The 25,676-nt window shown below is 33.2% G+C and overlaps 1 protein-coding gene, 1 long non-coding RNA gene and 1 pseudogene across 4 annotated transcripts; all 3 read left to right on the top strand.

Annotated features, from left to right (window-relative positions):
* Positions 1-6,092: 6,092 nt before the first annotated feature.
* Positions 6,093-9,846, top strand: LOC145607584 (uncharacterized). The gene is made up of 4 exons (XM_081663189.1): positions 6,093-7,017; positions 7,245-7,664; positions 7,791-7,841; positions 8,023-9,846. Exons 1-4 carry the CDS (start codon positions 6,093-6,095, stop codon positions 9,480-9,482), a joined length of 2,856 nt encoding a protein of 951 aa, XP_081519315.1. The 3' UTR covers positions 9,483-9,846.
* Positions 9,847-14,967: 5,121 nt separating this feature from the next.
* LOC145609380 (carboxylesterase 1 pseudogene) lies at positions 14,968-16,116 on the top strand (annotated as a pseudogene).
* Positions 16,117-22,423: 6,307 nt separating this feature from the next.
* LOC145609406 (uncharacterized) lies at positions 22,424-25,369 on the top strand. Of its 3 annotated transcripts, XR_014106023.1 has the most exons (5): positions 22,424-24,330; positions 24,423-24,496; positions 24,783-24,876; positions 24,950-25,018; positions 25,111-25,369. It is a non-coding gene; the product is annotated as an uncharacterized LOC145609406 (long non-coding RNA). The 3 variants fall into 3 exon arrangements; XR_014106022.1 differs by having other exon boundaries at positions 24,950-25,369; XR_014106021.1 differs by lacking the exon at positions 24,950-25,018 and having other exon boundaries at positions 24,783-24,881.
* Positions 25,370-25,676: the final 307 nt, after the last annotated feature.

Raw genomic sequence — 25,676 nt, 5'->3', positions numbered from 1 at the left:
ATCAAAATATATAGATAAATAAATAAATTATTGCACTAATTAAGCTAGTACTCCTATAATTATATGAGCGAATGAAGCCATGAAGGTCTTTGAAGAAAGTGCGTCACCAAGTATAAGTGGTATCTTTCCAAACAGTAAATTATGATTGCAATTTGCAAAGTCAGGGATTTGGTGCCCCAAAAGAATAGTGGAAATCATAGCACAAATCGTCCAACAGTTGTACCCCACATGTTTAGGCAATTGGAGGAATAATACCATTTGGGACCCCACTATAAGATTTCCTTACACTTCCTCTAATGGATGCTCCATCAAAAATTTTTAAAATTAAATTATGTTGTGTTTTGGAAATTCTTTGAACTAATAATTTTATGATTATTTAAACAATAATCATAATATTATAGCATTGCATTAGTTATATCATGTAGGATATACAACGATTGTACAACAAGTTGTTTTCCGAGTATATATACGTATCATTGATTGAGTAATAAAAATGTAAACATGATCGAATATTGAAGTATTTGTACTAGAATGCACTACTCTTTTGTGAAGATATGACTGGTGGGTACGAATAGTACTAGTATTGAAAGAGAAATATGCCTTCAAATTGCCAGAAGTGGTTGATGATTCATATTATAGAGAGCCCCAGGAGACTTTATTAATATTCAACTTTTTCTAGTTGGCCATTTTGTGTGCATCAACGCCGACCTCATTTTTTGTTAGTACAATCAAATTTGTTACACATACAATGTTTATATATCAATTTATATATGTTTATATATTTATATCAATGTTTATATGGTTTCAAAAAAATATATCAATTTATATATTTTTATACAATATATGTATATATATATACATACAAAATGTGGTGATTTTGTATATGAATGTGAATTGAATGAATCAAATCGGATATCTTAAATACGGGCTTGTTTGTTAGTTTGACCTTTTAGCTTGCTGCTTTTAACTTCGTCTTCTTGTGTTTGGCATGATATGGGTATTGAATATTGTAGGAAGATACTTGAGCTTAGTACAACTCTTTATTGTTGTATTGGTTGTGTTAAGACAATATACTACTCGTATAGTCGTATGATAATGATACACAGTTAGGGGCATCAAGCTCAAGTACTATGTACGTATACAACTCTGTTACCTACTTATCTCTACCAAATTTATTGTGATAATACAGCATAATATTGAATTAATTACGAAAACAAGATATATAGATAGTAATTTTCACCAATTTAATAAAAAAGCAATAAATTTTTTGAAGTGACATTGCCTACAAATTAATTATAAATTCCAATTTAATTTAGTGCACTACTAATTTTAGAAATAACAAAAGCAGCCACAAACAGCTACAATATTCCCTACTCATTCCAACAATTTTATACGTCCGACATTAAAGCTTAGGTAGGACTTATGAAAAATCAGTGACTTAAATAAAATTATTATACAAAAATAAATAAATAAACAAATGAAATTAATTGAACAATCTCTTTCTTACTAAAAAGTCCTAAAACATAAACTCGTGAATGAGCAATAATGAAATGAAGCTAGCTTATTTATGCATGGTTTGGTTTATTTGCTGCTATTTTTTCAGACGCATGCAATTATATGCATGTATAAAGTGAGAGACGCCACCCTAGCTATGACCTAAGTGCTAACCCTATATACCTACTTATATTTATAATTATACTATACTATAGTATAACAGACTATAGCTTATATTATTAGACCTTAGGTTATTAATTATGTTACATGAATATTGAATATACAAAAGCTAACGGTTTCTGAATTTTATGGAGTTTTTTCTGTGCTAAGGATAAAAGTCATAAAAGAAAAGTTTATTTAAGTTATAAGCATGCATTGTACAAGGACAAGGATAAAAGGAACTTTTAAGTGTTGTTGATGAGACAAAATGACAAAACTATATATAGCATCCAAGATAGACCCGAAATTTATGTTGATCATCTCTACACATTTTGCAACATCGGAGTCAATGCTGTTTGATAGTGATAGTGCAAATGTTTCTGTACTACTTTTCAAGACTCATTTATAAGTAAGAGAGCTTTGAATTCATCGAGACGTACTATATCGATCTAAAGAGTATATATGTAGTCCGTATGAGTATGACTTTGTTCATTTATCTAAATAGAACTAATTTCGGAAAAAATAAGTTCAGATAAAAAGTCAATAAGTTCTGAATTGGTTTCCGAGCTTAAAAACAAGTAGGAAAAATTCGAGAGAAAATAACGTAACATATAGAATCACGGTATTATGTGAAATAGCGACGTTGGGAGTTCTTTGGTGTATTATTTGACCACGTATGGAGGAGTACAACATATTAAGAAATTCATGTGCTATATAGTTTGATGGGCTTTATCCATCGCATTTTGTAGAGTACAACAAGTCCCTGGAAGTAGGGACATTATCACATGATTATGTAGGCTATCGGAGGATTAATCTCTTGAATGGGACTACTTAACATGCTATAATATGGGCCTAAAGTCTTAACCATAACCTTTTTAATCATAAGTCCACTAGTGATTACATTTTATAAGCACATATTATAAGTGGCCTTATAGGATGAGAATATTTAAGTAAGTTCTCATTTAGTCTATCTATCACCAATTTTTACTTTCTACTTTGTAATATAGAATTTTTATTTCAGTGGTTCACTAAATTGTTGTAAAATAGAGTCGTGAGTTCAAAATTTTCATTTTAAAGGGGTTAAATTTAAAAAAAAAAAAAAAGGTCATAATTTTTAAAATATTTTCAAATTTTGGAAAGAGATATCACATATCTTGTCTGTCCGTCCCCAATGTTCCATCCTCAAATGCTCATTCAATAGTTCATACAACCACATGTATCTACCTCTAATTTCTTGTATTTGATATTTTGATACATTAGTGTTTTTCCTCGAGAGGAGAGGACCCTAACATTGTTACCTTTTCGTTACCTTAATCCGCAACTCTAATTTAAGCTACACTTGAGCTAATTCATTAGGCTTATTTGCAAAATAAAAATCGCTAAAATTAAATATTGATTTAGTTTGAAATGAGCTATAAATACCTCTATGACTACCTTCATTTTGAGTCCAAGAATTCTTGATTGAAAATGTAGCTTGTTACCCCAATTGCACTTTGTGTTTTTTCTATTAAAAAAAAAATGTATATATATGTATAAATCTTAATAAGGATATTTATAAAGGGAATACATCAAGCCCACACATATGTAAGGCCAGACCACCTCATTTCCCTTTCTTTGAATCTATTAGCAAATTTTTTTTTTTTTAAAAAAAAATAAAATATTAGCAATTTATTTACTAACCATGTACTAATTGTAAACTAATCTGAAAAGTGAGACGAATTTGGAAATTGAATGTTTTTAATCTGTATACTACCTCCTTGACATATTATTTGCAACGATTTAACATAAAGTTGAGAGGAAAAATGTCTAATTGTTGCAAATAATATGTAACGGAGGTAGTAATTATTTTAGTCCTTTGATTAATCTATTTGTCTAAACTCTAAAGTAATACTAAAAGTGAATGGTTCCTTATCCCCATCCTATATTCCTATTGGTGGAGTGGCTACATAAATTACCACTTAAAAACAAAAACAATGTTGTATATTTTCCATTTTCTATTTTTTTCTTTTCCCTCTATTATTTCGGGGTGTATCTAATCGTGATGATGATATTTTGTAGTTCACTGTCGATATCTCTGCATGCTTCTGTTTTGTTATACAGTAGAAAAAGTGATTGAGATTGTTAAAATATTAACACATGTGGCAATCAAGGACTTTCCCACTTATTATTGTATTAATTAATATTTTATTAATTAATTAATATTGACTGTCTAGGCGTCTAGCAATAAATCAATAGTACGGAGTATAAAAAACAATACTCCATATCATTCCTAAAAACCTATAGATTATACTCTCTCCGTATTTAAACAAGTAAAACGTTTTTGTATTTTTCATCTAATTCATTTTGACTAAAAGAAATGTTTTAATCATTTAAATACAGAGGGAGTACCAGCACATTTTTGTATTATTGGAAAAACTTGATCATTATCTCATACTCCGTAAGCTTTTATTTTTATTTAACTTGTTTTCTTTTAAGTTCACAGGTAAAGTTTATTCATAGTCTATAACAAAATTGGTTAAACTTTAAGATAGAGTTATAATAAGGAATGGTAAATGGTAGATCCCAAATGATGTATGAGTCATGTATACTATTTTGGGATAAACGACCAGTTTATATATTAACATTATTTAAGAATATTTTAAATGTTTATATTTAGTACAGAGTAGTATTTTAAATGTGTACCATTACTGTATTTACCGATAACCGACTTGCCGTAATCATATACAAAACCCACGATATTATTTGCGGAAAAAGAAAAAGAAAAAACCAACCATTAAAATTTGAAATGCAAACCCAAAAATATCCTTTTCCAATGTCTCTACGTATGAAATTTGTGTTTGTCAACTCCAAATTCTTGAGTGGTCATTGAAAGGTGTCGTCCACATCCCTAAAAATAAAGAATCACCCTGGAAAATAGACCCAAATAGATAAATAGAAAGCTCAATAAAAGTGGGAAAGCTCAATAAAGGTAGGATGGGAGATCTCCTATCACCTTTCGCCTTTCTCTGCTTCATTTCCATTCATATATACGTTCTAAAGATGCCACTACCGCATCAAGTCGGACCTGCTCAAGGCATGCCATGACCAAAAAACACTACTTGGATAATAGGGCACTATGCATTACTCATTTGCTCATACGTGCTCGATCCAATAAATAAATTTATTGAAAAAAATGTGTCATTTGATTTTAACACATAAACGCAATGAAACATGATATGACATGTGACTATGTGAACTCATCGACTCAAGTCACTCTTTATCCTACCTAGTTGGTTGGGCTAGGTCGGCCTATTTTCATTAAGCTATAATAATTGATTTTGCATAACAAAAATTGATTATTACTTCGTATCTTTTTTACATTAGACATCAGTCTTAATCACTAGGTCAAAAGTCATTGGTAGTATTGGTTACTTCGTGGTTGGTAATAATCTATTTTGATTGACCATTAGTTACTATTTGAGCCGCTTCGTGCATCTTTTACCTAATCAATACTAAATCAAAAAATGATTTATTTTACTCATTGTAATGTTTGTTGTTTTCCTTCCTATTTCTCACTCAAATTCTTGCAATACTATACAATATGGATGCACTTGAGGCGACAACATCGGAAAAAACCATAATCGTTCTAATCTGGACTAATTCTAGAGCTTTACAAAGTATACTTGTACCTTGCCCATATGTGTAGTAAATCGTCCCAATTCAACAAGGGCATAATGGTTAATCAAAGTCCAAGTTAGATTTGATTTGGGCATAATTTTTTTCAAATATCGTAAAATAGTACACACAACTATTAATTTCTACACCAAACAATACTCTAAACATAATCTCTCCAACAAAAGCATAGCATAGCATTGCATTACATAACATACTTTAGCATAACTGAAATTTACAGCATAAAAAAACTGATAAGAGCCGCGTATTTCAGACCTGAGTACAATCATTACTCCCCCTCTTCTACAATTAATCATGCAAATTTGTTTCGTACTTTCGCTCTCAATCCTAATGACCCATCAAATTTTCAAAAAAAAAATTAAATAAAAATGATAAAACTTTTCTTTTTACAGGGTTTTGAATTGAAAAACAATGCCAAAACTGAACAGTCACATTCATTAGTACAGTTAAGTTTCCACAAATCTCTCTCCATTTTTTCCCACCTTCTTCCTCTGTTTTTTTTCTCACTTTCACTTTCAAACATTTCCTAATAATATTAATATTCACTGTAATAATAATAATAACAATAAGTACATAAATCCTCCTTATTCAAACCCCTCCAAAACCCTAGTTTCTTGGGTTTTTTTAAAGCTCCCATTTTTCTCTCAATTCAACCAGAAAAATTAGAAAATCCCATCTTTTTCCCCTGTTAATTTTACAGAGTCCCCTGTTTTCTCACACCAAAAACAGTGGAATTTTAATTTTTTAATATTTTTAAATTTTATGAAATGAGTGAAAACAAAGATGAGAGAGAAAATTCCCCACATCATCAGAAAGAAGAGAGAGATTCAGCAACAACCCAGAAAATCAGGGGACCTCCACCACCTCCTCTGTTTCTTCCTTCAAGCTTTGATTTTGAGCAATCAAAAAGACCAAGATATGTTCATCACCATCATCATCATCAATGGAAGCAACAAAGCCCATTGGGCCTTCAAAACCCAGAATCAAGCCCATCTCCTTCAAACCCACAAGCCCAATTAACTTCCCCTGATTCATCTTCTTCACCTTCACTTTCTCCAATCCCATCTTCTTCAACTGGTCAAGAACTCACCAACAAACAAGAACAACAACAACAGCAACAATTTAGGAAAGGGAAGTATGTAAGTCCAGTTTGGAAACCCCATGAAATGCTTTGGCTTGCTAAGGCTTGGAGGGCTCAGTATCAAGGAGATGGTTCGGGTTCAGGTTCCGGTTTCGGGTACGAAAGTGTAGGAGGAAGTGGAGGGAGAGGGAAAACAAGAGCTGAAAAAGATAGAGAAGTGGCAGAATTCTTGAACAAGTATGGAGTAAATAGGGATGCAAAAACAGCAGGGACAAAGTGGGACAATATGTTGGGAGAGTTTAGGAAGGTGTATGAATGGGAAAGAGGTAGTGAAAGAGAACAAGTTGGAAAGAGTTATTTTAGACTTTCACCTTATGAAAGAAAGATTCATAGATTACCTGCTTCTTTTGATGAAGAAGTTTTTGAAGAATTGTCTCAATTTATGGGCCCTAAAATGAGACATTCTTCTCATCTTACTTCTCTTCAAACTTGTTCTAGATCATTTTCTACTAGTGCTACTAGTACTAATCCTTGTGATCTTAGTCTTAAAGCTTTGCCTCCTCCTCACCCTTTTAGGGATGATACTTTCCCTCTTTCTAGCATGTTTTCAGGTATGTTCGTGTCCGTTTACTCCCTCCGTCTCATATTATTATTTATTTAACTAATATCACATGTTTGTTGCTACTGTAATTTGATATTGACAGAGAATATTACTCTTTTCGAAATCTATGATTAGTATATTCGAGTAATATTCTCTATCAATAAAGAACTAGTAATGTGATAACTAAATCAGAATAAAGATACTAATAATTTTGTATATTTTTTGTTTTTATTACAGAAAGGGCAAGGCAAATGCAATCTTACTTGATGCATAACCCAAGGAATCCCTTTCTTGGGTTCGAGCCACATTCATCATCAAATGTAGGAATGTCCCCTTTATCTACAACAAGTGGATCTCCGAGAGTCGAGCTCCGAAGAATCGGGAGAATGAGGATGATATGGGAGGAGTGGGTGAGCTTGTGGGCGGAGGAAGGTGAGTACCATAGAGGGAGAGTAAAAGTACAAGGGTCTAACAATTTGTTGAATGCAGATGAACTTGTTTACTTTGATGATTCTATGGTGGCTTCCTCTCTGGAAGCCTTTGAAGATGGCCCCCTCAAAGGCTTCTCCGTCGACCGGTTCGCCCCCGGTCAGCAGCTCAAGGTGTTAGGAAGACGAAAGCACTCCTCTTCGCCTTCCCCTTCTATGTCATCAGCTGGTAAAATAACATATTTCAACACTAGCTAAACCACTTCATAATAGTGTTATATATTGACTTATTTCAATGTTGCATAATAATATGTGTGTATATATGATCATGTTATTGTGTTTTTGTTATTTGTAGATTTTAATGAGAGACTTCCCTTTGCAATAGCAGCTGAACCCTCTATAAGATGTAAGTTTTGATCAAATTACAACATTTCTACATTTAATTGATTTATGACCTTTTTTTTTTTTTTTTTTTTGTTACATATATAAACCTTATTAATGTTACACTTTGATGTAATTGTCAATTGAAGAAAAGGTTTATTACATGAAGTGATTTTATTAGTGATTTGTAAACTTCTTAAATGTAGGGGAGTTCCAAGACCCTACTGAGTATTACCTTGGTTGTCTAAGGTCACCACCGACAACACTACCAACCTTATTTGAGCTCTCATGGTACATACAAGAGCCACCACCGGAGGAGTTTCGGCTTCCCCTTCGCAAGGACATATACCGCGATTTGCCTCAAGGGAGAGAGCTCTTCTTCACCACATCCTCGAATGAGCCACTAGATTGTAAATCATTCACCATTGACGTCCTTAGTTCGCTCATTCGATCAATCCCAAGCATAACCGCCTCAACCTCATCAAGCCGGGACTCCTACATTTCCTTATGGGATGATTGCATCAACCGAGTGGTGTCAAAATTTTGTCCATATGAGATGGTCTTTACAAGAAAGCAACTCACCAAGGCAACATCTTCCGAGTCAATTCGAGATCAATGGCCAAATCTAACAGGCATGGTGAAGAATCTTTGTCTTTGGAGAGGTGAGGAAATTGATCAACTTAGAGAATCACAACCTTTTATTGATCCTTCTTCAACTATTACACAAAAAATTTCATGGACCTACAATGACCTTCCTTATGTGTTAGGGTACTATGCGCTTGGACACAATGTTACATTTTGTGCATTAAGCCCACCCTCACCTTCACCTTCACCTTCATCATCTCAAGACTCGCAAATAACCCGAACCGATCTCTACTCTCTAGACCTAACAAACCCTTCAGAGAGAGTCAAGTTACTAGTCCCATGTTGGAGAATTGGCATCTTATTAGCCTCCTTAGCCGAGAGGTGCACCAAGAATTGTTGTCAAAGCGACTATGAACGACTTGATCAAGGCGATGGAAACATAATTGAAATGACAACCACGACGACAACAAGATTCTACCCTAGCAAAAGAAGATGGCAAACAACCAAGGAAATTTACTCGGTCCTAGACCAACGAGTAGTCCCACACGCGGAACACATGATCTCCTACGACGAAGAAGAATTAGCCCTTGTGTTCAAACCAAGAGGAGTAAAAACAAAGCCAAAAAACACACAACAACTAGTATTAGCCCTAAAACAAGTAGCAAAAGCACTAGTAGCATTACATGACCTAAGTTTCATGCATAGAGGGTTGTCATGGGAGAAAGTCCTAATGATGATGGAGTCAAATAAGGCCGAAGTAGAGTGGTTCGTGGCGGGGTTCGAGGAGGCGGTAGGGGCACCACAGATAAATCCATATAACGTATCGGAAACGGCGAGAGCGGTGGCGCCGGAGATGGGGAGAGGAGTGCATGGGGTGAAAGTAGATGTTTATGGGATAGGAAATTTGATAAAAACAAGTGAAGTAAAATCAGAAGGAATAGTAGGAAAACAGCTAAAGGAGTTGGAAGGAAAATGCATGGAGCAAAACCCAGAACAAAGACCAACAGCAGCTGACTGTTACCATCACTTGTTGCAGATTCAGTCGTCGCTTTCATCAGCCGCCTCTACTCGTTGCAATTGATTCCTGCAACAAAATTAAATTAATAAATCACAGGTTTTTTTTTTATTTATTTTAGGGTATTTTTAATTTTAATTTATTGATATCTATAAGTGGGGAAAAATGTTTATGTGGGTTTGTGCAATTTGTCAGGGTATGTGGTAGAAAGAGGAAATACTCCTATAAAATTGACTGTTCATTGTTGGGGGTATTTAGGGTATTTTTTTTAATGCTAGGGTTTTATTTTATTTTTGAAGGATACCCTATTTTCCAAAAAAGAAAAAAAAAAGGGAATTATTGGGGAGGTAATTAATTGGATAATTGAAGCTAGAAATTAAGTGTAGGAGAAATGATGTGAGTCAGTGATTGTGACTGTTCAATAAGGAATTTTTTTGGTAATTATTACTCTACTAATTTGTGAATTAATATATGTGTTCTACCATTTTGAGCTAGACTTCATTATAAGTACTTGTTTGGATTATTACTACTTGTATGCCAATTGACTTGTTTTCTTTTGTGCATTTTTGGTTTGGGATGTGTCTTTTATTTGAGGATGTGTTGTGTACTTTGCTTTAGATTACTCCATATCTTTATCAAATTAGTGGTAATAATAACTATGTGCCTTGAGCCTTTCTTAGCGAGTATGGAGTTAATACTAGTCTGAGAGAGATCCCTCAAACCTAAAAATTGAAAAGTGATATTATTATGTTAGATCTAGCTGTCACATTATACATTTATACGAATTATGTTGACTTGAATGTGATCAAGTTAATTAGACGTAGTCTAACAGGATTATTATGTATATGAAATTGTCAGACTAACCCATCTAGCATTGTTGGTGTTTGGAGATTAGTATTACATTAAATATTACCTTCATAAGTTATAATTAAATGTTCAAGCACATTGTTTGTATGTAGCTGGCAGTCTATCACATGTATGTAAATCAAATTAAAGCTTGTTCATATAGTGCTTTAGGGCCTATTCTCTTCAAATTATTTTCAGTTCAGTTCTTAATTTCCTTCTCTCATAAATATTCAGTTCAGTTCAGCTCAGCTCAGTTTAGTCAATCAGAACAGACCCATAGACATATAATAATTATTGTAAGCTAGAGGTCATACACTGATACTTGAGATGTAAAATCAAAGTAGGATGGAGTGACTTCCTCTTATCATTTATTTACACTTGGTTGGGTATATACAGATATATAACTACTGTTATTGATTTTGTATTATAAGCTGAAGGGAGACTAATGACTACACTATTAATTTTCATTTTTTTTTTTTTTAGTTGTAATCAAGTCTTTTCCATTGGAGGGTGTTATATATAGTGGTGAGTTTTAGATTAGTTGATTTGTTTTGTATTGAAAGTATTAGAAGCACAAAACATTTAACCTATAATTTAAGTGAGTTACTATGCATGTTAGATTCGAGTCATTACATGTCAAGTGAGTTACTGTGCCTATTAGAATCACGTCTAACTAAAGCTTTGTTAGCGAACATTTCTTCCATTTTTGTGGTTTTCCCCAACATTTCCTACACGGTAAATGATATGTCTTGATCATTTAGATCTTTGATTCTTGGTGTTGATTAATTATGTTACAATTTGCTTTCTTTTGAAATGATTAGTAGCTGCATAATATTTTAGTAAGCGATCAAGTGAATTATGGGTCGATTATTATTCTAAACTTAGCAATGACCTAATTATATTTCTTTAGGCTTTTACTGTATTACAGTAACTCCAAATGCTCTTTAAACTCCATAATCGAGTATTATCCTTTCGATTCAATACATCTAAAACATTGTACCCCATTAATTCACATTACCATACTTAAGCTCTTGTACTTAGACTCTCAAACTAATCAATTTGTTGGCCTCGTCTTCATTAGTGATAGTGTGCTTTCCTCCACATTTATACCTTTGTGACTACTTATTCTTAATTATTGCCTTACTTTTATATGCCCTATCTCCAAATAATACAATGACATTAATTAAACCCTAATCTAATTAAACTATTGATTATAATAAAGAAGATTACATATTTAAAGATAGTTCCTATGTTTCTTCTTAATTATTTTGTGAGGTATAAAAGTTTTGTCAATCTAATAGCTTTCAATTTTTATTAACCTACGAATAAACAAGTTTTTAGTATGCTATTTCCCTCTTATAAATTTCACCTTTAAATTTTCCTTCACCAGTATATACCTTTAATATGTTAAATAATGAGTCCAGTGGTTAAGTAATATTTGGACTCGTTGAGGAATTCAGGTGACAATGAGAACTGAACGTCTGAACAACATTTAGGTATATTAAATTAGGTGGATACAATTACCTTACCCCTTAACTAACATAATAGAGATAAGTTTCATATCCAACAAATCACATTAATTAGCTCCAGTCCAATAAATTAAGCCTAGAACTTACATGCTCTACTTTTTTTTTTTTTTTTAAGGAAATTTTGACAATTACCACCTTCTGTTAGGGCCATTTTAGCAATTACCACCTTCTATTTTTTTTTTTTTTGAAAATTACCACCTTCTATTTTCAAAAACATCAAAAGTTACCACCTTCTTGCCCCCAACTATCACGTGACGTCGTTTTGGGCCCATTCTTTCCCTTTCCTCCCTATTTCCCTCACATTTCTCATTCCTATTTGGATTCTCATCTCCCCTTCCACTTTTTCTCCCCCAAACCACCAATAAGTGTTCGTCAATTTTGATTTGGAGGAGTGAATTGAAGTGTTTTTGATTGTTTGGGGGAAAAGAAGTGAAAGGGGGGATGAAAATCGAGTTAGGAATGAGAAATGTGAGGGAAATAGAGAGGAAAGGGAAAGAATGAGCCCAAAATGACGTCACGTGGTAGTTGAGGGGCAAGAAGGTGGTAACTTTTGATGTTTTTGAAAATAGAAGATGGTAATTTTCAAAAAAAAAAAATACAAGGTGGTAATTGCTAAAATGGACATAACAGAAGGTGGTAATTGTCAAATTTTCCTTTTTTTAATTAACCTAAAAGTAAATACCTATGCACTCAACAAATTGAGCTTAATATGAATGGAATAAAAAGGAGCTTTAATTTATTTATTTAGTTAGGGGTGACTGGTGAGGGTTCTTTTAATTTTATTTCTTCTTTTGTCAAACATAGAATGAATATACCTTAACATTTTTCTTAACAAACGATAAAGAATTCAAACATCATATGCCATAACAAACCTGTGAGATGAGTTCAAACTCCAAGAACAAGTCTAATTTCCATTCAAAAAACAATATGAAGTAACACTTATCTATACTATATACATTAATTAAAAACGTTTTAAAGAAAGTCTACATATCATGTTACACTCTCCTCTATTTGTTTCTTATTTCATGTCATCACTTATATAGAATTAAAATATCCATACAAGATCTGAACATATAACCTATAATTCTAACCTTAAATGTCTTATCACTAAGCTATATATGCACGTTATACATAACAGTTTTAAGGAAAATATTAATATATAGGGAATGATAATATGAAGATTGAGTCATAAATTAAATACTGAGGGTCATTCCTATGTAAGTAATAACTCGAGGTATTATTCAAACTCAAGTAGTAGTTGAATTTTAAAAAATAAAAATAAAAATCTTTTACTTCCTATGTCCCTTTCTTTTGCGCCATGGACTCACTTGTTGTGAGAGATTTTTGGATCAAACGGAGCAAATTATAAGGGACAGAGGTTGTATATATATTACAAAAAACTAATGTCAAAGGGAAGTACCTTAAAATTAACCAAAGTAAAATAATAAAACTTAAAATATTGTTCAAAAACCTATGTGTAACTGTGTAAGTGTGTAACCTTGTATGTAAACATTGAATTAAAAATCTTGAAAGAACAATATATACGAAATACTTCCTCTATTCGGTTTTAATTGAAATGTTTAGAAAATTACATTATTCATTATGTTGTCACATTTGACCACCTTTATTGATTTATATATGGTGGATAAAATATAGTCATGTGAAATTTTGTTAAAGTCGTCTTGATATTTATTATCACAATATTAAATTTATATGTATTTTTATCTATTTATAATTAGAGATATAAAAACATAGGAAGTAATATATTACTCGTAAAGTCGTAACATATAACGCCTACTGAATAATAGCGATACGCCTATACAAGGTGAAAAAAGGAAAAGGAAAAGGAGGTTAGATTGAAATTAAGAAGACAGCAGCAAAGGTCAAATTAGTATTTTGTTAAAAAATGGGTGATACGTGTAGGTTGGATCAAAAGAATTGAAATTTGCTAGGCCTCAACTTATTTTCTGGATGGAGTCTTTATACTGGTAGATGCACACAATCTTGCCATTTCACAATTTTTTAGCTGCTTTTTAGGTGCATATGATTAGCGCCCGTCAATAAGGTTCCTAGCTTCAATCCATGAGTTGGTGCACCTCAATCACCGGTCACCACTAGCATAGGCATGTTTGGGGGCCTTGGGGCGTGGCCTAGTTGCCGGTTAGCCTTGATTACAAGCTGATAAGGGTCAATATGACTACGAGTCTCTATAGGATAGAGACACGAACTACATGAGCCATAACCATGATGTATTACAATATTACATACGTAAATCTAATACCAAGTATGAATTTTTTTTACCATGATTTAATTCTTTAACAAAAACGCTAAATGTTTTTTCAAGTTTTTTTTTTTTTTTTGGGGGGGGGGGGGGGGGGGGGGAGGTCAAGCCCAGCCCACATTTTTAAGAAAACTTTTACTAACTTGGACCTGCTCAAAACTGTATTGGCCCAATAATATAGCCCCGCACACTTCATTGCCTCGAAATATATATACTAGTATATATTTTTGTCCTTAATCAAAGGCTCAAATCCATGTGCCTATTATGTTGTACAACCACTTGTATTATCAATCTATCACCAACATGGCAACAATGCAACATGCATATTAAAGACAAAACAAACCAAAATTTTAATTTATTTATGTTAGTAAGTTAGTAGTTCGTATTATTATACCCATTTAGATCTCAAATGCATTGAAACACATGATCCGCTCCACAATTAGTCTCGACATTTGTACTAAGTATATATAAAAAAAAGTAATAGTTAATGCTAGAAGTTTTAGTCTAAGTTAATCTGACTTTAACAAGAATATGTTTTTAAGATCAAATTGTATTAGTCTATGAATATAATATATTGTCGGAAACTTCAGCGGCCGCCAAAGAAGATCTTTACCCCACTTGCTTACCTCCATATCACATGAATTGAGCCTTGGGGAGCAAGTGATCACCAAATCTCCCACTATTATAAAAAAGCTCACCTTATCATTTCTCATAACTCATTCTACTTAATCCCACCCTTTGCCCCTTTATAACCAAAAAAAACCATTACACTAGCTATACACTCAAAACATAACATTTAGGTAATTTACCAATAATTATTACCACACCACATACTACCTCCGTTTACATAGTTATTTGCAACAAAGGGGGTCAGCGCGGACTCCTAGACAAAAAAATGACAGAAATTAGCAAAATCCCAAACCTCAAAGAAACCCTCCTCATTACCTCAAATCCTGATGGAACCTTCACTCGTCCATTTAACATTTACCCAACCGTCCCTCCTTCCACCGACGACCCCGATTCTCCTTCTCTTTCCAAAGATGTAACTCTAAACACCGAAAAATCGACTTGGGTTCGAGTCTTCTTACCTCGACAATTCCTTAACTCGTCATCCTCTTCTCCTAAGAAGAAACATCCTATTATAGTGTATGTTCATGGGGGCGGCTTTATTGTTGCTAGTGCCGCACACCCTAACTTCCATGACTTCTGCTCCTACGCAGCGAGCCAGCTCGCTGCGTTGGTTGTCTCGGTCGAGTACAGGCTCGCCCCTGAGCATCGTCTACCTGCAGCATACGACGATGTTCTAGAAGCTTTGAAATGGGTGAAAGAGGGAAAGGATGAGTGGATAGAAGAGTACGGTGATTTATCTAGTTGTGTTATGATGGGTGATAGTGCAGGAGGTAATATAGTTTATCATACTGGATTAATGGCCGCAGCTCGAGTCGATGAATTGAAACCGTTGACAATAAAGGGTTTGATTATGATCCAACCGTATTTTAGCGGTGTGGAACGAACGGAGTCCGAGCTCCGCTCGGAAAATGATTCAGTTTTGAAACTTGAATGTAATGACTTGTGTTGGGAAGTGTCTTTGCCGATTGGGGCGAACCGGGGTCATGAGTACTGTGACCCGGTTAAAGATGGTGGTTCGAGTTTGTTGGACCGGGTTCGAGAGTTGGGGTGGCGGGTTTGGGTGGTGAGCTGTGATGGTGATCCGCTTTTTGATCGGAGTGTGGAGTTGGTGAAGTTAATGGAGAAAAGAGGGTTGGATGTTAAGTCTAAGTTTCGTGAAGGTGGTGAGCATGGGATGTTTGTGGGTCATCCTTCTAAGTACAAGGCTGATGAATTGTTGGATTTTGTTAAAGGCTTTTTCTCTTAAGTTATTAATTTTTTGTCTTTAAGACAAGTACCATTTTATATTTTTATGTAAGCTAAAATGAGGGACCATAACTTTACCGTTACGTACTCACGTACATTACTTTTAGTCTCGCCATGTCTCTTCCACTCTTTTTTACATAATTACAACATTCGAATGGGGTAAGCTTAGGGTGGCAAAAGAAACACTGCTTTCGCACATTTATTTACTTACACATAGTAGTTTTAATTACACATGATGTATGTGTTAATTAATATTTATATCCCGAATTACTATTTTTATTTTATATTATTTGCAATTTAAAAATAATATTTATAAGACATAAACTATTTTAAAATTACAAATAATATAAAATAGAAATAGTATATGAAAGTAATGACATTACTCTAATTCCAAACCTTTTTAACAAGTGTATACAAAGTATGCTTTTTTATTTTTTATTTGCTTGAATACCAAGCCCAGCCCACTTTTTTGTTATAAATCTTTTCTTAGACCTACTCAAAAGTCAAATCTGTATTGGCCCAATAATATAGCCCACGCATACTTCATTGAATCATTGCCTCATACAATTCTCATTTAGCTTTACTGCCTTAGTCATACACTCAAATCCATGTGCGCCATTGAAATTACACCGTCTTGATTTCAAGGTAATACTCCCTCCGTTCCTCAATTAAAAGCCTCTTTCACTTTATTATGTGAGTAATAAATGTTAAAAAGAGACTTTGTATTAAGGAACGGTGGGAGTACCATATACTCCCTCCGTCCCAAAAAGAACAACCCATTTGGGTTGATTACGCGGGTATTAAGAAAGTTAAGTAAAAAAAAGTAAAAGTATATTGGAAAGATAAATTTACATGAGGTTTGTAAAAAATAGAGAGAGAAAGTAATAAAATAACATGGAAAATCAAATTTTTATATGGGGAAGCTAATTTTGCACAAATATTGTAGCAAATTGGTGGGTGTTTTAATGCAAATGGGTCATTCTTTTTGGGACAAAGTTTTGGCTAAATGGGTCGTTCTTTTTGGGACGGAGGGAGTAATTACCAATGAACATTATTAATTAGAATCCTCTGGAACTTGAGATATTAAATATAGCCTATGAATTCCTCAATGCATGATTTGCTAAACAATTAGTCTATGAACATTAGATTTAGCTATGACCTCGAAACCTCATCAAGATTTCCTCAAAAAGCATGGATTATAGTCTTTGATTTTGTAATTTTTTGACCTTTTCTCGCCCGTAAATAAAAATAGCCGAGATGTTTATCATGGTCCCTAATATCCTCCGGGAGTCCAATTGTGTCGGTGGAACCATCCAATACGAAATGGTAATTTTACCCGTTCACAACTTGCAGTGATTTAGTAAAGATCAGCCTACCACGTACGTTTATGACAACATATAATGATCATATCTGGTTTCAAAAAGCAATATATGCCCCCAAGATATATCCCCTAGGGTCTCAACACCTTTCGCTATCGGGCCCCGAAACCTCAAAATTTTCTCAAAAAGTGTGGAGTTTAGCCTTTAATTCTGTAATTTTTTGACCTCCTATCGTCCGAAAATAAAAATTATCGAGATGTTTACCATGGTCCTTAATACCCTCCGGGAGTCCAATTAGGTCGATGGAACCATCCAATATGCCCTTAAACAGTCATTTTACCAGTTCACAACTTGTAGTGATTTCGTAAACTCAAACTTACCAAGTACGTTTATGACAACATATAATGATCAAGTATGGTTTCAAACGACATTATATGGCACCAAAATATATCCCCTAGTTTCTTAGCACATTTCGTCACCGGGCCCTGAAACTCAAATTTTTCTCAAAAAACGTGGATTATAGCCTTCAATTTTGTAATTTTTTTTTTAATCTTTTTTTTCACCCGGAAATAAAAAATGCTAAGATATTTACCATGGTCTCTAATACTCTCCGGAAGTCAAATTAGGTCGGTGGAACCATCCAATACGCCCTTAAACGATCATTTTACTTGTTCACAACTTGTAGTGATTTTGTAAACTCAATCCTACCACGTACATTTAGACAACATATAATGCTCATACATGGTTTCAAATGGCATTATATGACCCCAAGATATATCACTTAAGGTCTCAACATTTTTCGCCATCAGGCCCTGAAACCTCTAAATTTCTTCAAAAATAAGCGTGGATTATACTCTTCAATTTTGTAATTTTTTGACCTTTTTTTGCTCGGAAACAAAAATTAATGACATTTATACCATGGTCCCTAATACCCTCCGAGAGTCCAATTGGGTCGGTGGAACCCTCCAATATGCCCTTAAACGGTCATTTTATCCGTTCACAACTTGTAGTGATTTCTTATACTCAAGCTTACAACGGACGTCTATGACAACATATAATGATAATATATGGTTTAAAACGACATTATATGTCCCTGTGATGGATTCCTAAGGGTCTCAAAACTTTTCGCCACCGGGTCAAAAATCTCAAATTTTCCTCAAAAAGCGTGGATTATAGTCTTCAATTTTGTAATTTTTTTACCTTTTTTTCGCCCGAATATAAAAATTGATGAGATTTATATCATGGTCCCTAATACCCTCCGGGAGTCCAATTGGGTCAGTGGAACCATCCAATATGCCCTTAAACGGTCATTTTACCCGTTCACAACTTGTAGTGACTTCTTATACTCAAGTCTACAACGGACGTTTTTGACAACATATAATGAGTATATATGGTTTAAAACGACGTTATATGTCGCTATGATAGATTCCTTAGGGTCTCAAGACTTTTTGCCACCGGGTTAAAAACCTCAAATTTTCCTCAAAAAGCATGGATTATAGTCTTCAATTTTGTAATTTTTTGACCTTTTTTAGCCCAAAAATAAAAATTGATGAGATTTATAACACGGTCCCTAATTCCCTCCGGGAGTCCAATTGGGTCGGTGGAACCACCTAATATACCCTTAAACGGTCATTTTACCCGTTCACACTTTGTAGGATTTCGTAAACTCAAGCATATCATGGACGTTAATGACAACATATAATGATTTTTTTTTGGTGCAAATGACAACATATAATGATTGTATATGGTTAAAACGGCATTATATGACACCGAAATGTATCCCTTAGTGTCTCAAGGTTGTTCATTACCGGGCCCTAAAACCTCAAAATCTTCTCAAAAAACGTGGATTATAGTCATCAATTTTGTAAATTTTTGACCTTTTTTTCGCCCGAAATTAAAAATTTCCTGAGGAGTTTACCATGGTCCTTAAAACCCTCCATGAGAAGTCTAATTTGGTTGGTGGAACTGTCCAATATGCCCTTAAACAATAATTTTACCCGTTCACAATTTGTAGTGATTTCGTAAACTCAAGCCTACCACGGACGTTTATGACAACATATAATGATCATATATGGTTTAAACAGCATTATATAACATTGAGATGTTTCCTTTATGGTCTCAAAGCTTTTCGTCACCAGACCTCAAAACCGCAAAATTTTCTCAAAAAGCGTGGATTATAGCCTTCAATTTTGTAACTGTTTGACCTTTTTCGCCCGAAAATAAAAATTGCCGAGATATTTACTATGATCCATATTACCTTCATGGAGTCTAATAGGTCGGTGGAACCATCCAATATGCCTTAACAGTCATTTTACTTGTTCATAAGTTGTAGTGATTTCGTAAACTCAAGCCTAACATGGACGTTTATGACAACATATGATGATCATATAAGGTTTCAAACGGCATTATATGACCTCGAGATATATCCCTTACGGTTTTATGGCTTTTCGCCACCAGTCCCCTTTACCTCAAAATTTCCTCAAAAAACGTGAATTATAACCCTCAATTTTGTAATTTTTTGATTTTTTTTCACCCAGAAATAAAAATTGCCGATATGTTTATCATGGTCCCTAATACCCTTCGAGAGTCCAATTGGGTTGGGGAACAATCCAATATGCTCTTTAACGGTCATTTTACCTGTTCACAACTTGTAGTGATTTGGTAAATTCAAGCCTACCACGTACATTTATGACAACATATAATGATCATATATGGTTTCTAACGACATTATTTGACCCCGAGATATTTTTCCTAAGATCTCAAAATTTTTCGCCACCGGGCCCGAAAACCTCAAAATTTTCTCAAATAGCGTGGATTATTAATGCCTTCAATTTTTTAATTTTTTTGACCTTTTTTCACCCGAAAATAAAATTTATGAGATCATTACCATGGTCCTTAATACCCATTCAGGAGTTCAATTTGGTTGGTGGAACCATCCAATATGCCCTTAAACGGTCATTTTACCCGTTCACAACTTGTAGTGATTTCGTAAACGTAAGCCTACCACGTACGTTTATGACAACATATAATGATCATATATGGTTTCAAACGACACTATTTGACCCCGAGACATATCCCTTAGGGTCTCAACACTTTTCGCCACCGGGGCCCGAAAACTCAAAATTTCCTTATACAGTGTGGATTATAGCCTTCAATATTGTAATTTTTTGACCTATTTTTTGCCCGGAAATAAAAAATGCCGAGATGTTTACCATGGTCCCTAACACCGTCCGGGGGTCCAATTGGGTCTGTGGAACCATCTAATATGTCCTGAAACGGTGATTTTACCCGTTCGCAACTTGCACCGATTTTGTAAACTCAAGCCTACCACGAATGTTAATGACAACATATAATGATTGTATATGGTTTCAAAATTCAAATGGCATTGTATGACTCCAAGATGTATCCCTTGGGGTTTCAAGGCTTTTTGCCACCGGGCCCCAAAACCTCAAAATTTTCTCAAAAAGCGTGGATTATAGCCTTCAATTTTGTAATTTTTTTAACTTTTGTTGCATGGAAATAAAAATTGCCGAGATATTTACCATGGTCCCTAATACTCTCACTACAAAAAAAATAAGAATAGGCAACACATAAAATTGTAACAAAATAACAAATGTTGTCTTTTGTAGGAAATGGCAACAATTCTTATTTGTTACCTTGATCATACCAATCTATAGTACATGACAATGCAACGGTTGCAAAAGTGTTGCTTTAGAGTGTGTTAGACAACAATATTATTAAATGTAGTCTCTTCTCTTACATAAGACAACATTTATTTCATATGTTCCCCTACAAGATAACAACAATCAAATTGTTGTCTATATAAAAATATAAAAGTTTATATTATAAAAGCATTATATTATTATAATACCTATTTAACAACATATATAATTATAAAAAAAAAATTGTATTTGATAAAGGAAAAAAAACTATTGAACAAAATTTGTATTTAACTTTTTTTTTAAAAACAAAATACCAAACGTGTCAATGATTTTAGGTTTAAGGGGCTTTGAGTTATCACATTAAGTCATTTATGGGTCATCGTATCATTATCATTTTCATTATTATCATTATCTATCAACTTATTATTTTTAAATCAAATTGGTGTTGAATTATCGACAACTGAATGTACCATATAATATGAGTCACACTAAAGTGGTTAGGGTTAAACAGGTTGTGGGTTCGTTGTAAATAATTTGGGTATGATGGGTAATAGACTTATAGGTAAAAACGGGTCTAATGGGTGGTCGGGTTTATATGATTTCAGTTAAACTTTTGGTGGGTTATAAACAATAAAATTTGAGTTAAAACTTGTGGCAGGTTAATTATAAGCGATTTGGGTAAAATAAGTTAGTTGTAGAATGAAATGATTTAGGCTCATCATGTTTATATGATTTTAAGTACAATACCATTAGGTTTGAAACCTAATTGGTACAGGTAGATCATTTACAACTCTATTTGAATTTCACCTTGTATTGGTTTATCAATTATGTCTCTTAATTAGAAGATTATTTTAGAAGCCCGCATATTTATCTTGATAATTTTGGATAAAATTGTATATTCCTATAATTGGCATATCTTGACCAGAAATAGGGAGCTTAGATATGAATATATGATTTAAAACTGATTTAATTTAATATAGGGCAAGTTACTATCGTTTTCAAAACTAATCAATATGCCGCATTATTTTATAAATAATATGAAGTTATTTAACCTTTATAACTCATTGAGACATTGATCAAAATAATTTACAAGGAGTTGAGCATTGAATGGCATTGGTAGAAGGTGCCCTTTACCTAATTACCTATCAAATATTCAAAATACACAGAGTACTTTATAAGAAAAATAGAAATCATGACATAAAACTCGTTAAGAGATAGAAATTAGACCATTATCCTTATTAAAAAAAAAAAATTAAACCTTTTTCTTCTATACATAGTTATAAAAAAATTCACTTTTTTTCTTTAATAGTTGAAATAAAAAAACCTCATATACTCATAATAAGAGATAAAAAGTAGAACTCTCTTAAAAACTAAAAAAAAATTAAAATTACTGTGGAACTTTTATCTCAAAAAATAAATAAATAAATAAATAAATAAAATAAAGACAATCAATCACCGCGAAAATGGTGAATTGTTTTTTGGGTTTTTCCACTAAGAATCAGTTACTCATAATTAACAACGAAAAAAAAATCGCAGCGAGAAACGCTTCTCTCTCTTCAATGGGTAATCTGCCACTGCCAGCCCCCGCTGCTACCTGTGTGCCAACCTGCCGCCGCACCGTCCATCCACCGCACTCCAGTCTCCAGCCACCGCACAGCCACACTCTAGACAAGTTAATTCCGTATTCATACTTAACTATTGATTTTTAAGCTTTTAATTTGTTATTCTACATGAGTTGTTGGGTTGATTTTGTGCATAAATTAATTGTTTATGTTATGTAATCTATCAAGTTAGTGTGGATGTTGCTTGAAATTGATGATTTGTTATTTAGTTTATCAAATTAGAGAGTTAGGGTTTCTAAATTTTTTAGGAATTGATAATATTGGTTTTCTCGATTTTTTTTTTCCTTAGGAATTGATAATATTGGTTTTCTAGATCAGCCACTGGTGTAAGTTATCTTTAGGAATGAAATTAATGAATTGATTTCTATCAATCAAAATTCAAAGAAAAAAGGATTACAAGCTCAGCCCACCTTCTTTATGAAATTAATAACCAGATTATATAGTCATTATTTATCCTGCTTAACTTGAATTTGCTTGTATGATACTGTAGTAATGTTACATTTCATAATTGCATTTATTTCGTTAATATATGAGCTGTTGTACATTCAATTGTTGCTTAAGATTTGTAGCCATTTTATTGACATCTCCACTTGATTACATGTGTTTATTGATGGAAATAATTCACATACAATATTTTGGTGGATGCAATTTGGTACAATAATGTTTAGATGGAATAATTTGGATGCGATTAAATAATTTCTTTAATCAAGATATATTCTACATAGATGTTCAAGAATGTGGGTTGTGTGTGAGAGTTTGGTGTTAGCATTGCTTTTATCTGGAAAAAGCTGAGTTAGTGTTATTGTCTACTCTGTATTATTGTTGCTTGAATGTTAACAGTGCTGCTATAGTTTTTCTGTTCAATTGCTACTGTATTTTGTCTGAAATTATTGCTGCATGTAATAATGTTGTTGTTGCCATGTTGTATTGCTGCTGTTGTTCCTTTGCAGTTTCCCCATAGCTGCAGTTCTATTTGTCCCAAAATTATGGACTTGCATTCGTTTTTAGCCCCTATCCCCTTCATAAAAGTTATAGATCTTGAAAAGTTATCCAATCTAGGCTCAAAAATTTCTCAATTTGGAATTGTGTGCCGAAAGTTATGCCTTCTAGAAATTTATGTGGTCTGCTAACTTGGTTCTATCGCAGCGAGGCTATTATTGTTCTCTTGATGCCTATGTGAGGTTGTTGCATTGAGTTGGGTAGGGTTGCTAAAAAGAATACTCTGCATTTTATTTTTTATTTTTATTCTATTTTTCCTACAATTTTTTACAAATTACTTCTTAAATTAATATGTGGATTTGGAAATACTGGTGTCTTTTGTAAACAAATGTGATTTTGGTGCATTTCTAAACTTGAAGTGATTGAGAAGAATTCTTGAAGTTTTCAGAAATTAGCTTGAGAGAACCATACAAGTTATAGTTGTGCCAGATTATAAACGGATTTTGGGGCTTGGTTATCTTGGTTGTCAGGTGGTTAGATGTGCCCTAGCTCTAAATAGATCATTATTATTGTAAAACTTGTGTGATTTCATAGTTGTAAAAATGAACATGTTTGTGGGAAAATTGGCTCATTAAACAACACTTAGAGGAGTTTGTCCATCAAGGGTAAGCAAAATAGATCCTTTGTGAATTTATTATGTTTAATATATAATTTGAGAAGGTTCGTCCTACCTCTCTTGTTTCAGTGTTTGCCAATAACCACTGATGTCAGGACTTACAACGAGAAAATGCTTAACGATGAGTTCTACATTGGTCTATGACAAAGAAGAGCCACTTGGAAGGTTGTAAAGCTTTTTTAAATTTTTTTTCTTTGATACATGTGATGAAAAATTCGCTACATTATAGATTGAGGTTACATAACTTTTTATTGTAGGAATATGATGAGCTTCTTGAGGAGTTCATGAGTGCAGTAAAGCAGAACTATGGAGAAAAGTTCTTGTTATACAGGTTTGTTACTAGACTTACTACTGTCTATGATTATAATTTTTATTATTTAAAGTAATTTGTATCCTTTCATATTTTAAAATTTAATTGGATTTATAACTGAAATTCAAAGACTACCAACCATAATGCCTTCAAGCTGTTCTCAAAATACTCAACAAGTTATCGTGTGTTAGTTCAATGGTGATATTCAAGTATGTAATGAGATAGATACGTTTTTATGTTATAATTTACTCTGTGTCAGCTCTAACCCCTTTTTTTTTTTCTTTCAATTCTATTCTTCTCTGCATAGGGGACTACATCTATTGTCCTAACAAGAATTTTTTCGACACTGAAATTAGTTGGTGGCACCTTGGCAGAACATACATTTTTATTCCTTGGACCAGGTTAGGTAAGAATGATACCTTTTTTCTTTGACGTTGAAGCTCTGAGTGTAAAGTGGTTCTGATTGAATTACAGTGAAGCTAACATTTTTATTCAATTACGGTGAAGCTGATTCCTGTCATATGACATTGTAGGATGCCCAAGGTTTTAATTCTTTGTTTAGAATTTCAATTATTTATCTTAAATTTTGAAAAACTATGTTATTTTTTAACTTTTTTATTTGATTGGTATTACAGGTAAAGCACATGGAAGAAAGATATATATTGAAGACAGAGAAAGAGAGTTGATTTATTAGAGCTTTAGATTGTCTATAGTCAATTGACTTGTTTCCCGCTTTGGACGTTACAATACCTCCATTGTATATATAATTAGATACGAACAATTAGTGGTACTAATAATGTACTAGTTTGTGAATCTATTTAGCATTTTTAGGGTAGACACATTGTGTTGTATATTTACTTGGATATTGTTTTTGGATTTTGATAGATGTGTTCACATGCGTTATGATATAAAAAATTTTACATCTATATTGATGTTCAGCTTCCATTTAGATTAATTTTTCTACCATTGTTCAGTTCACACGTTTATTCATTATAGTTCTTTCAATTCATATACAATAATTTTTAAAGCGTTGTCTATCAGATTTTTTGGCAACAATATTGTATTATTACTATCTAATACAACAGATAAAGAGCTTGATGCATATTTTTTTTTTGAAAGAAAACATTTTTTTTAATGTTTTCTAAGATTGCAACAATTTTCTTTTGTTGCCTTTGTGAAAGTGTTGCCTTAGGTATCATTA

This window comes from Chenopodium album, chromosome 23, assembly GCF_948465745.1.
Source record: "Chenopodium album chromosome 23, dcCheAlbu1.1, whole genome shotgun sequence".
Taxonomy (NCBI): domain Eukaryota; kingdom Viridiplantae; phylum Streptophyta; class Magnoliopsida; order Caryophyllales; family Amaranthaceae; genus Chenopodium; species Chenopodium album.
Note: the sequence above shows the minus strand (reverse complement) of the source record. Positions and strands in the feature narration are given on the sequence as shown.

What these genes read in the sequence shown, in the direction of transcription:
- LOC145607584 (XM_081663189.1), top strand. Translation starts at nt 6,093, where the DNA reads ATGAGTGAAAACAAAGATGAGAGAGAAAATTCCCCACATCATCAGAAA. An exon ending in TCTTTCTAGCATGTTTTCAG is followed by an intron (nt 7,018 to 7,244) that starts GTATGTTCGTGT and finishes TTTTTATTACAG; the next exon opens with AAAGGGCAAGGCAAATGCAA. An exon ending in AGCTGAACCCTCTATAAGAT is followed by an intron (nt 7,842 to 8,022) that starts GTAAGTTTTGAT and finishes TCTTAAATGTAG; the next exon opens with GGGAGTTCCAAGACCCTACT.